General features: G+C 48.8%; 1 protein-coding gene across 3 annotated transcripts in view; it reads left to right on the forward strand.

The window, feature by feature from the left end:
• Positions 1-13597, forward strand: part of ADAMTS17 (ADAM metallopeptidase with thrombospondin type 1 motif 17) — a 332233-nt gene that overhangs the window by 163633 nt on the left and 155003 nt on the right. For all 3 annotated transcript variants that reach the window (XR_009546590.1, XM_060179312.1, XM_060179313.1), the window contains exons 18-19: positions 1729-1888; positions 3937-4072. Coding sequence is in view for 2 of the 3 variants with exons in the window: in XM_060179312.1 (XP_060035295.1) it covers positions 1729-1888; positions 3937-4072 (296 nt within the window). In the remaining variant the exon portion in view is untranslated. The remainder of the gene's footprint in view (positions 1-1728; positions 1889-3936; positions 4073-13597) is intronic.

Genomic DNA, 13597 nt, shown 5'->3' on the forward strand with positions numbered 1-13597 from the left:
AGCTTGCCAAGGTCTCTGCTTGGAAGCTCTTTCCCCCCACTCATTTGCGGTCTTTGGCAACCTGCAGCCACTCAAGGTTAGGTGACACCCCAAAGATCCCCTGGCAGCCTCCCCAGGAGTACCTCATACACATTCTGTCTCTCTCTCCCCACACTCCCCTCACCTAGAGGCCATCCCTGAGCACAGACACTCACCCCCAGTCTGGATGTCACCACACTATCCCTTCACACTCTCACAAGAGCAAAGCAAGCTGTTTGCCATGCATGACACAAGCCATCCAGAGATCGGTGCATGCTCCACGCAGCCCCTGCAACCTATCACAGATGCCTTTTCTCAAGAGGGTGTTGGGACCCAGAGCTGTACCCTAGCACTGTCTGGGATCAGACGCTTGCTAGTCTGGGTCCTCAGGCAGGCCTTGATTCCACCTTGAGATCAGGTACTCAGAGGTGCTCAAAGAGGAAGGCGCTAGGCAAGACAAAACCCACCCAGCATGTCCCCAGGAGCACACAACTTGATTTTCTCTGACAAACCCTGAGATGGGCGTTGTTTCCCTTCTGTTTCGAGAAGTTTCACAAACCGCATGACTCAGTGGCCCATTCAGGTGAACGTGTTCGGCGAAGAGATCAGCCCCAGCTGTGGAGGAGGCCCAGGCCTTGGTAACAGGAGCCCCTCGCTCTGGCTACACATACTTGTCACTTTGCATTTTCAAGTCTCTCAAAACAAGAGGATGTCCTCCCTCTGCCTCTGAGCCAGCTCCAGTCCTGTGGTGCATACACCCCTGGGATGCTGGGTCAGGAGTCCCCGGAAAGCCATGAGGAGGGTCCCGGGTTTGAAAACAGTTACACACAAGCATGCGCAGACTAGACATGGCTGCAAAATTGCCTGGAGTTGGTTTCGTATGGATTCTCCATTCACCAGTCCTCTCACCATGCTGAGATAATCAAGATCTCATTGAAAGGGGCTTCATTTTCCTCCTCTTCATTGTGGAGGCATTTTTCCAACAGTGTTTCTTGGAGAAGTGCCGATTAGTGCAATTTGGGCTGCTCTTACCGCTCCCCCTCCCACCCCGGCCTCCCAACAACTCAAGCTCTCCAAGGGTTGGGAGATGCTGGGAAAGGAAATAAGAGGGCTTCTGGTTCTGGCACTTTCCACCTGACCTACCCTCAGTCAGGTGGGGCTCACTCTGCCAGTCGTGGCGGCCAGCTATCCCACAGCTCCCAGCCTGGACGTGAAGGGCCCAGGAGTGCTGAAGGCTCCCAGATAGAGGCCCCCAGTGCTGCCCTGAGCAGGGCTGTGTTTGCCCTGCGACCTGCCCTTCCCTTCTCAGGGACATGAATAGTGAGTGGCGCCTGGGGAGCGAAGGGTGGCGGTCATGGTGGTAGAGTGATGCTACTTGCTTAGAGCCCTGTCCTGGAGAGAGGTGCTGACCTTGGCTCTTTTCTGTCTGCCAGGGCAGCTCTGCGGGTGAGTGTGTGAGCAGGTGCTTTCTCTGTGGCCTGGCACAGCTCCAAAGGACACTGCAGCCCAAACCCACAAACCTGCTTCTTCCTCAAGATCCCTGGTGGGGGGTCGCCACCTGCAACCCCCAGCCCCCAGTTGAGAATCTGAGGCTTGAATGGTGAAAAGAAAGAGGGCCTCTACCTGCATCTGTTGGCTCAGCCCACTAGGGGCTCCCTCCATCACACCAGTCCCCACCCCACCCCACATACACATCTCCTTGCTGCCCAGGTGCTCCTGTTTCATGACCAGAACTACGGCATTCACTACGAGTACACTGTGCCCGTGAACCACACGGCTGAGAATCAGAGCGAGCCGGCCAGACCCCAGGACGCCCTGTTCCTCTGGACCCACAGCGGCTGGGAGGGCTGCAGCGTGCAGTGCGGAGGAGGTGAGTAGCCGCTGGGGCGGAGGGCCGTGGCTTCACTCCTGGAAGGAACAGGGGGGCCGGGCACCCCACAGCCAGTGCACAGAGCATGGGGAAGACCAGCCACACTCAGCCACATGCCATGGCATCCAGCCACACCCCAGGGAGGGCTCTCTCTGAACAGTGCTCAGCAGTCTCCCGAGATCCCCCATGCAGGCTCTGTGCCTCACAGGTGCTCTCCCTCCAGCTTGGCCCTTGGAGTGGAGTCTTGTCCTGTGCCCATCACCGGGGTGACAGTGACCCTGGGTGTGAACGGAGCAGACTGTCATCTGTTGCTACCTGGAGGGAGGGTACCAGACAGTGTCTCTCCCCTTTCTCTGCCACAGTAACCCTACATGGGGCACCGTGGGAAGAAGACATCCTCCAACTCAGGTGGGACATTTGAAGCTTGAGTCCTGACTCGAGTTTGGCATTGTAGCACGTGCCTCTTGCTCGCTCACTCTCTCTTTCTCCAGCTGGCTTTCCTGGTTTTCCTCCTGACTGAGCAAATGCCTGGCCCTGGGTTTGAGCCCCAGAAGCATGGGAGCAGCGTGACAGCACCAGGGCGAGTTCCACGGAGGGTGGAATGGTGACGCTGTCTGTCTTTGTCGCCTTCGTTCTTCTCTCTCTCTCAAAAAATCTAAGACTAACAAACTGGGCCCCTGAAGACTTGTGTGCGTACAAGGCCCTGATCTCATTTCCCAGCATTGCTGAAAAATATGGATGACCCACCCTCACACCTAAGGCACTGTGCTCATGCTGTCACTCAGGAGGGAGCTGGGGCTGTTCTGAGCTCTTGGCCAACAGCCCCTCCCCCAGAGTCACGTGAGCACAGGGGACACAAGACAGGTGAGGTATGTGGGAGGGGGGCAGAGTTAGGGCAGAAGGCTGCCCTGGACTCCAGAGGGCCCACTGAGGGAGGGTTAGCGTGCTGAGCAGCCATTGGCCATGTGGTGTTATTGCCCAGCTCTCCAGTACAGAGGGCCGCTACCCGATTGGTAAGTCATGGGCAGGGCTGTCGCCATAATGTGACATGTTAGGGCCACCCCCTCTCTCGGTGCCCCTGGCTTCCTCCTCAAGCAGTCCTGGGCTCACACCGCCAGCCCTATAGTCCTCTGGCTCTATTCCTCTCCCCAGCACACACACCCTCCATAGCCCCTCTGTGCAGAAGATCCCCCAGCCTCCAGATCCAGAAAGCTGCTATGTCCCCAAGTTACTGGCAAGCGATGCTGGGGTCCCTGGGATGGCAGGATGGGGTGGGTGGGAGTTGTTTCCTGCTGCTGTCACCACTGGCCAGGGCAGCCTTCCAAGTGTGTGACTCCCAGCTCTCTCACCATGGTCACCCCTCGGGCCAGAAAGCCAGTCTGGCTCTAGATAGCCTGAGCTTCCCATGTGTTGTCCCGCCACCCAAGGCTGCTGTTGGGGGCAATGGGGAGGCTGTAGTGTGGCTCAGGACTCCCTCTCAGAGACAGGTCTGCACACACTAAGCACCAGAGGAACAGCTGGGACTCGGAGTAGGCTTTGGTCTCAATATCAGCAAGCTTTCCTAGGAGGCATTTGACTAGATGCCGCTGTGTCTGACACACCCTCACCCCCAGCTCTGGCTCTGCCTTTCTGACAGCCAGGAAGGCATTACAATGGCACCTTGGTTTTCTGCAAAGTTAAGATCTTTACACACACAGTTCTAGTGCTCTAGTTCCACACACCCCCTTCCTCCCCATCCAGATAGACACAGAGAGGGAGAGAGACCCCAGCATCAGGGATTCCTCTGAGGCCAGGGCCTGTCCCATCCCTTGTGGTGTTGGGGCCCAAAGCTTGTCTGTGTGCATAGTGAGGAATCTCTCTAGCCCACAAGTTACCTCCCCTGTGACACCAATCCTGTAAGTTAACATTTCTTCCATAAAGTGTCAAAAAAAAAAAAAAAAGACTCACCTCCAGTGCTCCTGTTGCCTCAATGCCCCTCCACATATGTGGCTGCATGGCCATTGTGGGACCCTGAGTGCAGCCTCTTAGCTCCCGGGTTCATTTTCCAGGGGAGCGCAGAACCATCGTGTCATGCACGCGCATCGTGAACAAGACCACAACACTGGTAAATGACAGCCACTGCCCCCTAGCCAGCCGCCCGGAGCCCCAGGTCCGAAGGTGCAACTCTCACCCCTGCCAGTCGCGGTAAGGAACTGGGTTCCGGTGTGGGCCTGCCAAGGCCGGGGCAGTGTGCTGTGGGGGGGCAGGGGGGTGACGATAGAGGGCTGATGCCACAAGACTGAGGTTCTGCGTCGTTTCCATTGTTGCTGGGTGAGTTCACCTCTCAGAATACCGACTGTGATGGCTGAGCTCAAACTGCTGGAAGCAGACAAACCCGCCTGTTAGGTAGGTGTCTTAGAGGGAACCGTTGGAATAGCTCAGAGGAGAAAGTAGCCAGCCCCACATTCTTCAACCCAGCTGCTTCACCGTGGAGAGAAAGGAGATGAGTGGAGGTGGTAAAGGCTTGTGATGGAGGACACACAGGCTAGTGTTCTTAGCGAGCTTGTGTCCCTCGCTGAAGTGACCCCTACTGATGGAAGTGACAACTGCACGTCTCAGTATCTCTTGGTCTGCTTCTGTTGGAACTCCTTACAGAGTTCCCCTGGCCACTCATCACCCTCTCTGAAGTGAATCCTCTGGGTGAGGTCGTGTGGAATGTGCTGAGGTGAGTCGTGTGGAATGTGCTGGTCAGTTAGGCAAGTTTGTGATTCTTTACAGATTCATGTCTCTGCTCCATGTGGGATAGACCCCAGGCTGCCTCTTCTGCTCTGGGTTGATGAGTGTGGACTTACTTAGTTTGCTGGTCCTGTGCTTCCTATTTAGACGTATCCACCCCTTGTAATGTGGCTTGACTTTAGACAAGGTGGTGGTGGGGTTTTTGCACTCAACTCATGTCACCTTCCTTGTGCAAAACTTTCACAAGCAATGGTCTCCTTGGCTTTGTCAATCTGGTATAATGTGAGTGTGAGAGAGAAAGCAGGAGGGAACGGGAGAAGGGAAAATAAAGTTTCACTGGTCATATGTGGTTCTTTGTGGGATAAGAGATAGTGTAGTGGCCAAGGAGATGGCACAGTGGATAGATAAAGGGAGCCAGGGTGCTGCTCTGAATCTCTCTCTCACCACTGTTAATCATACGTAAATATCTTAAAATAAATAAAATCTTAAGAAAACAATGACACTCTGAAATCTAGGAAGAAACTCCCACTTTTGGAAGTCATCTTGAGCATTTTGGGTATGAACCACCATCTTCCAAACCCATCTTTCATCAGTCCAGGGGCTCCTCACTTTGAAGACACAGAGTGGGCAGGTCACTGGCTCTTCTGAAAGCAAAGGTGACCAGACTTCTTAGGGCTACATAGGGTGTGAGAAAGAAGGAAATTGACCAGTATGGATTAAAGGGTGTGACTGAGCGAGAAAGATCTTAGAGACTTGTCCAAGAAGCAGATTTTAAAATAAAAATTCTTCAGGCTGTTCTCACTTGCACATTTTAAGTCACACACAGTCATGAAACCAGAGTTGCTCTGATGAGATTGCATCTCCTACACTGTAGACCAGGGTAGACTCTGAACCCAGCCCCCACCCCACAGGGCATCCACCACACTCTGAGGAGTGCTGAGGATTCATGTTTCAAAACCACCAGTCAGGGATTCTGTGTCCCTTAATGACAGGGTTGGACCAGCCTTCACTCTTACTCTAGAATGGTACCCGAGAGCTGCTCAGAGCTTGGCTAAGGAGATGATAGAGGGGGGGTGGCTCCAGAGTGCTCACTGAGAGTTCCCAGACCCACAGTGTCACCATGTCTGGACCCACGCTCAAGCCAAACAAACACTCCACAAAGAGTAATTTCTGAAGCACATTCTTTTTTTTAAAAAAAAATTCTTTATTGGGGAATTCCTATTTTACATTCGACAGTTTGTACATGCAGAACATTTCCCAGTTTTCCATATAACAGTACAACCCCCACTAGGTCCTCTGTCACCCTTCTTGGACCTGTACTCTCCACCCCCCCACCCACCCTGGAGTCTTTTACTTTGGTGCAATATGCCAAGTCCAGTCTGAAGCAGATTCTTACAGCCTCCCCAGAACTTGCTGTACAACGTTTTCCGTAAAGGGCTAGGCAGGAAATACTTTTTGGCTCTGCAGGTCACATCCAATCTCTGATCTTGAGAATTATTTATTTAAAAAAATATATAAAAACCACGTTTAGCTCCTGAACTTTATAAAAACAGTCAGCAGACAGTACTTGGCCAGGAATTGTGGTTGGCTGGCCCCCATTCCAGATAATCTTGCCCTCATTTTGCCCATAAGGTGTGGGAACCACAGCCTTACTGTGAGCCCGGCTCTAAAGCTTTGACCACAAGACATTCTCTTCTTATACAAAGAGGGGCAGGCTACTGTAAGCAGTTCCTTTCACTGCCTGGATGCTCAGTCCTCATCTACAGCATGTAGCACAGCCCTGAGTCTCATTATAGTGCCAGGCCCTGCATTTTCTTTTAGTCACCAGAAGTTTCTGGAGTTCCTCTCATCCCCACAGCTTGTTCTAGCCAGCCCAAGGTGCTTAGAGGTGACGAAGCCAGACAAGGTCTTGTAAATTCTAATAGACATTCAGCGTCCATGCATGTGTATACTTACATTGTACATACTTACACAGATGATGTGTAAGTATCACACACACACACACACACACACACATTTGGACGGTAAAGCATAAATAGTTGCATCTAATTGTCTTTTCTTTCTTGCCTTGTGTTCTTCTTGAGAACACACAGTGCCTGGGAACTGGCCCCAGTGGGTAGGATGCAGCACTGTCATATATGATACCCTGAGTTCAGTCCTGGGCACTACAAATGCCAGAACACTGTTCTAGTCTCTCTCTGTGTGTGTGTCTCTCTCTCTCTCATAAAATAAATAAATCTTTTGTTTTCTTCTCAAAAGGACATGTAGTAAGAAGATCTTGGGCTGATAAATTTAAAAAGATGAAGAGGTTGCCTTTAGGAAATTAGTGATATGTAAGCAGAAAGAAATTGAATTTAGTAATAAAAACTGAAGTTGGAGGTGAGGGTGGGGTCTGAAGGTGAGGGTGGGCAAGGTCAGTGTCACCTGTAGCCTGGAAAGAAAGCCTGTGACCCCAGGGGTGTGGACCCCCGCCCGTCCCCCTCCCCCAGCCAGACTGCACCTCACTGCCCAGTGTGGTGAGGTGGAAACGCTGCCATGTTATTGTGACTGTTTGACCTCTCACACAACAGAGAGTTTTGTCTCTGCCCTCATATTTTGTTTTAGTCTCCTTGTAATTTTCTTTGACTCTTTTTTTTCTTTCACCCTTTTTTCCAACCACTTCCTTTGCCTTCTCCACTGTACACCATTAGCACCTCTTTATTCTAATCCTGCCCCCTGCTCTGGGGGTGGGGGGCTTTTCCCAAACCCCATCTTAACCATCTGGAGTCTGGAAGCCAGCACCCAGGGCACATGGCCTTGCTCCAGCACCTTGCATACCACCACAAACACTGGCAAAGCTGACTCTGACCTTGGCAGCAACAAGAGAAATTGCAGGTCAGATCTGCTGCTTTGACTGTGCCTAGCGGCCTTCCCCCTATCGACCACAGTCTGCAGAGAGGGGACCCACCACCATCTGCCAGCCTGAGGCAAGCCCTGTGTGCCAGCTCCTGAGGACTCAGGCCCAGACAGTCCTGGGGCAGCGAGGGCAGGGCCTGGCAGAGAGCAGGCTTGTTCTGGACCACATAGCTCAGGCCTCACCAGATCTCATATTTTTGCAGTCTTGGAGAGCTTATTGGCCACTTGAAAAGGCCATTCGAAGCTATTAGCTAGTTCCCTGTAGTATTTATGACTTGAACTTCTTCCCAGGCAGTACATACTGTACTGTACATTGAATTAGAGTAATTCAGAAAAGACTATCCAGCCTCTTAACTGGCAATGGAATCGAAGTCATCTGTAAGGAAGTGTTTGGATTTTAAACTGTTCTGCTTTGCTCAGTTATTTTATCCAGGCTTAGCCAGGCTTTCCTTGTTTGGGGCTAAAATAGAATGGCATCCCTCATGTTTTTACAAGCATATGTTCGTGTGTGTGTGTGTGTGTGTGTGTGTGTGTGTGTGTGTCTGTGTCTGTGTGTGTGTGGGGGGGATGGTTTAAGAATGATGCTTAGAACATATGGGTCATTGGGTATAGCCCAAATCTAAAAGAATAACATTGCTTAATCCATTTTTAGCTAGTTTGAAAGATAAAGGTTTTCTTTCCTGTTTTTTTTTTTCCTATTATGAAATAGGCAGCTCTCGTTGTGAACTGCACCAGTTATCTATTATGTGTCTTATCAATGATATCTGAGTGGTGAAAAGAAATGTGTTCACATTCCAGGACTTTTTTCTGATACTACATAAATTCTGGAATCTCACTTTCACTTTATTTAAGTAGCACTGTTCTGATTACTTTTTGTTCATGTAAATCAGGAAACATTCTAGAAAGATGGCAAGAAAACACTTCAGAGTGTTTTCCTGAATAGGAAAAAAAATTTTTTTTCTCTCTTTTTCCTCTACACTTGGTCCTTTAATCATGTGAGCCTGGCCCCATTTGCTCACAGCAGAAGGCAGGGAGTTCCCAAATGCCACTTTCACAGGGAATAAAGTCCTCCTCTTGAGAAAGACTTTGTTTGTAGGGTCTGAAATTAATTAAGACGCTTCTTCTCTCTTCCTGACTTTTTTGAGTAGTAAAACATGTTTGCACTTAAGTTTCCTGTTCAAATACACTAGAAACACAATCTGAGGAACAAAAAACAAAACCAACCAAGATCACAAAGTAAATATGCATTCTCTAGAGTGGCTCTGCAGTGAGGGCCTTCTGAACTGGACTCTCTGAGAGAAGTCAGACGTACAGTGGGGCTGTGCTTGGTGTCAGCCTTCCAGAACAGTCCCCTCCCCCTTGGGTTCTGATGGAGGTCCCTGCTGGCAGAGCCTGGTGCTGGTTGCATCTCTTAGTAGAATGAACAGTCACAGGTGGGACTAGTTCCTCTTAGGAAACTATTATTATTTTCTCTGTGGAAGTGCATATTTACATAAAACCACTGAAAGTAAAAGGCAAGCAAAAGCAACATCATGTAAGCAGAAGCTACAAACAAAGCAAGAGTGCTTATATAATGTCAGAGAAAAGTTAGATTTTTTAAATGAAAAGTTACTAGAGATGAAAAAGGAACATTTAAAGCGCACATGGCGCAAAGCGCAAGGACCAGCGGAAGGATCCCGGTTCGAGCCCCCGGCTCCCCACCTGCAGGGGAGTCGCTTCACAGGTGGTGAAGCAGGTCTGCAGGTGTCTATCTTTCTCTCCCCTTCTCTGTCTTCCCCTCCTCTCTCCATTTCTCTCTGTCCTATCCAACAACGAATTGCGTAAAACAAGGGCAATAATAATAACCACAATGAAGCTATAACAAGGGCAACAAAAGGGGGAAAAAATGGCCTCCAGGAGCGGTGGACATGGTGCAGGCACCGAGCTCAGCAATAACCCTGGAGGAGGGGAAAAAAAAAAAAAGAAAAAGGAACATTTAAAAATGATAAAAGACAACCTTCCAAAGATATAGCAATTGTAAGCATCTGTGTACCCAATAACAAGCAAAATCTGACAGAATGAAGAAATACGACATTAAATAGTACTGGTGATAGTACCTTAACATCCACTTTCAACAATAGTTTTCTAACAGGGAGAAGATCAAGCAAATAGAAGAGTTGAACAGCACTAGAAATCTAGACCTAACAGAGAGAGCTGTACAGCACTTGGCCTGCAGAATATACGTTCTGCTGTGTGCACGAAACATTCTCCCCAACAGAACATAATCGAGGCCGTTAACTAAACCTCAACAAATACATGACTGAAAGCATGTCAAGCATATTCTCTGACTGCAATGGAATAAAATTAGAAATAAACAAAAGAACTTTGCAATCTCCTAAACATTAACCAAGACACTTCCTAAATAACCAGCGTCAAATAGAAAACTTAGCAATTACTTCGAGATGAATGAATATGAAGGTACCACATGTCAGAGCTTAACAAGCGCAGCTACAGCAGCCCTCGCAGGGAGATTCACAGGTGCACTATATCAAGGCAAGACTATTCCAAATCCGTAACCAGCATCTTCCATAAGACACCAGCAGAGCGGATAAACCAGAAGCAAGCAGAAGGAATGAAGTAGTAAATACTGGAGTAGAAATTAATGAGCTGGAGAATAGAAAAGCAGGGGGCTAGGGGGCCGGGCAGTAGCGCAGCAGGTTAAGCACATGTGGCGCAAAGTGCAAGGACCAGCATAAGGATCCTGGTTCGAGGCCCTGGCTCCCCATCTGCAGGGGAGTCGCTTCACAGGCGGTGAAGAAGGTCTTTCTCAGGCGGGTGTCTGTTTTTCTCTCCCCCTCTCTGTCTTCCCTCCTCTCCCCATTTCTCTCTGTCCTATCCAACAATGATGATATCAATAACAACAATAATAACTACAACAATAAAACAACAAGGGCAACAAAAGGGAAAATAAATAATAAGAAGAAATTTTTTTAAAAAGCAGAGGGGGTGGGGGGAATGAACAACCATTTAGCTACATTGACCAAGGAAAAAGTGAGAAAAAACTCAAACTACTAAAATCAGAGTGCTCTAGAAGACAGGTCCTGCAGAAATTAAAAAGAAAATTTTTTTGAAGAGATGGTATGAGCATTTGTATGCCAACTAAAAAGTGAAACCATCTCTGTTTATGTATGACGTGAAAATCAATTAATGGAATAAACCATGTTACAGTATACTGGACTCTGTGCCAATAAACTGTATGACCAGTATGAACAATGGACAAGTTCCTAGAAATAGGCTAGCCCCCAAAGGTAATTAAAGAAGAAATGGGAAGGCTGAACAGATCTATAGCAAGAAATTGAATGATTAATCATATGAATTCTCACAGTTCAGAAAAACTCAAAACTAGAATGCCTCCATTGTGTATTTTGCCATTTAAAGCAAAATTAGCACCAACCCTTCAAAAAATAACAGAGACAGAACACTTCCCAGCTTATTCTGTGAGGCCAGTTATAGGACCTCAGTACTAAAATCCAACCAAGGCAACACACAAATAAGGAAATTTCATCCAGTATTCCACATGTTTAGTATAAAAATCATCAGGAAAGTATAAGCAAACTGAAACTAACAGCATATAAAAGTGATTATATCTGTGGCCAAGTAGAACTTTCTCCTAGGAATGGACAGTTGTTGGTTCATCACTTGAAAATCAATTACTGTGAGACTGATATGAATCAGTTGAGTATTTTTCTAAACTTGTTCATTTTAGTAGACACGGCAAAAGACTTTGGCAAAACAAAAGGCCCTTTCATGATTTAAAAAATGGACAAACAACAACAAAAAAAAAGGAAAAACTGTAGAGTTTCTAGTTTAAACTAATCTTGGATTTCCAGAGGAGAATCCCATCAGCCCTTCCTAGCCCTTTCTAGCAGGATCAGCAGGGCTCTCTAAGTGAAAAGGGAGGCCAGCCTCCAGGACCCTCATTCTGGGGACTGGGGGGTCTATATCATAAAGATGCACCCATCCTCCTGGTGACCCCCCAGTCAAACCCTGTCTTGTAAATAGCTCTGTCCCTCCTGGCCTCTTCATCCTACCCTTTCTGCCAAGCTCCATTGAGGTGACTCACTGGTTAGAGCCAATGCCTTGAATGCTTGAAGTCCTGAGTTCAACCCCTGCTACTGCTGCATGTCACCAGCACATAAATTAAGCAAGACAGAAACACAGAACACCATAAATGGCAGAACTTTCCCCAAACCCTGTCTTAACATCTAGAGTCTGTGAGATGCCACCATGTCCCAGTCAGGTTTTCATTTAGATAGAGGGACAGAGAAAGACAGGGAGAATGGAGAGAAGCCACAGTACCACAACTTCCCCTAGGGCCATTGTAGTAGCGCCATGTGGCGCCAGGGCTCAAACCCGAGTCCTCACTCCCCACCTGCAGGGGGAAGCTTCACAAGCGGTGAAACAGGTCTACTACAGGTGTGTGTCATCTCTCCCTCTCTCCCTTTATTTATTTAAATAAATAAATATAATAAATATTTACTTACTTAGTTACTTATTTGCCTCCAGGGCAAATATAGCTAAGGGTCATTGCCTGCACTGTGAATCTACTGCTCCTGGCGGCCATATTTTTATAGGTTAGAAAGAAATTGAGAGAGGAGGGGAGGTAGAGGGGGAGAGAAAAAGAGACACCTGCAGACCTGCTTCACCATTTGTGAAACGACCCCCATCCTCACCCCGGGACTCGAACAAGGGTCCTTGCGCTTCGTACTGTGTGTGCTTAACCCAGGGCACCACTGCTCACCCCCCTCTCTCTCCTTCTCTATCTCCCCCTTCCCTCTCAGTTTTTCAGGAGGAAGGAAGGAAGGGAAGGAGGATGGGAGGAAGGGAGAGAGGGAGGGAGGGAAGGGAGGAGCTGTCAGGAATGATAGAGCTATGCAGCAATATCTCTGGTAACAAAAGAGGTTCTTAAAGATGAAGATAAAGTTTCACAGCCTTCAGTCTGAAGAGAAGCTGAGGAGAGGGCCTCCATGCCAGGGCAGTGGGCCGTCGAACTCTGCAGAACACGGGTCAGCTGCCCCCTCTCGGGAGCTGCTCCGCTCAGGGTGCACACCGGGGGCTACCGTGCTGGACAAGCCCCGAGTCCGGGGAAGAGAGGCAGCGCCGCAGGGATGTTGCTCTTGGATAGGACTTCCAACATCAGCAGCCCTGTGACTGACTCTCAAGCCATGAGCCTTTTCTTTCCAGACACGGTGACGGGTGTGGTCCAACCTGGTTCCGCACCCAGGCTGCTCCTGCTTACTTAAACCTCAGGTTGCACCCACACCAGCACCCCGTTTCTGGGGTGTGACTGGGTCACATGTGATGGTGGAAAAGACAGGCCTCCAGGTTCTGTAACCTCGGCCACTGTTGGTTCAGCTCTGTTGGTTGTGCTGCTGCTTCTCTTTGGGGAATCAGTTTCTTCCCGTGAAGCCCAGAGGAAGGCTCTCTCTTCTCAAAAGAAGAATTGAATTATGAATTTATTATGAAAGCAGAGAATTCTACAGCTCAGAATTTGTCCACAGCCAGCCTACAAATCATACATATGTAGTCACAGTCTTTTGGACAGTATGGGAATGAATGATGGGAGGTGATAGTAGGAATTCTGAGCTGGGTATGGGGCCCCAGCCTGCCTGTGCCCTAGACGTGGCTGCAAAATTGCAGTTTCCTTGTTTTACAGAAGACCTTGAGATGCTTAGTTATGAAGTGACGTATCCAAGGCCCAGCTGATAGTTAAGTATAACTGAAACCAAATACAACTCAAAGCAAAGTCTTCCTCCCATACTTTCCACTACCTCGTCCTCTGTTTAAAATACTACAGCCAGTTTCTACCAGGATGCGACAAAGAGCTGAGTGAAGTCAGCAGCCCAGATAGCTGAGGGCGAGTTGGGATTCTCCCTCCGCCCAAAGTGGAACACACACACAGCCAGAGGCTCCATGCTTTGGAACCAAACAGGAGATCCAAATGCTCCATGTGGTCTGTTTGCTGGTTTATTTTTATTTTTATCTAGAGTCATGCTGGGGGGAAAAAAAGAAGAAGAAAACAAAGCCAGGACCATTTAGGAAGACTTGGATGTGTCGAAT

Source organism: Erinaceus europaeus, chromosome 20, assembly GCF_950295315.1.
Source record: "Erinaceus europaeus chromosome 20, mEriEur2.1, whole genome shotgun sequence".
NCBI classification, from domain to species: Eukaryota; Metazoa; Chordata; class Mammalia; order Eulipotyphla; family Erinaceidae; genus Erinaceus; species Erinaceus europaeus.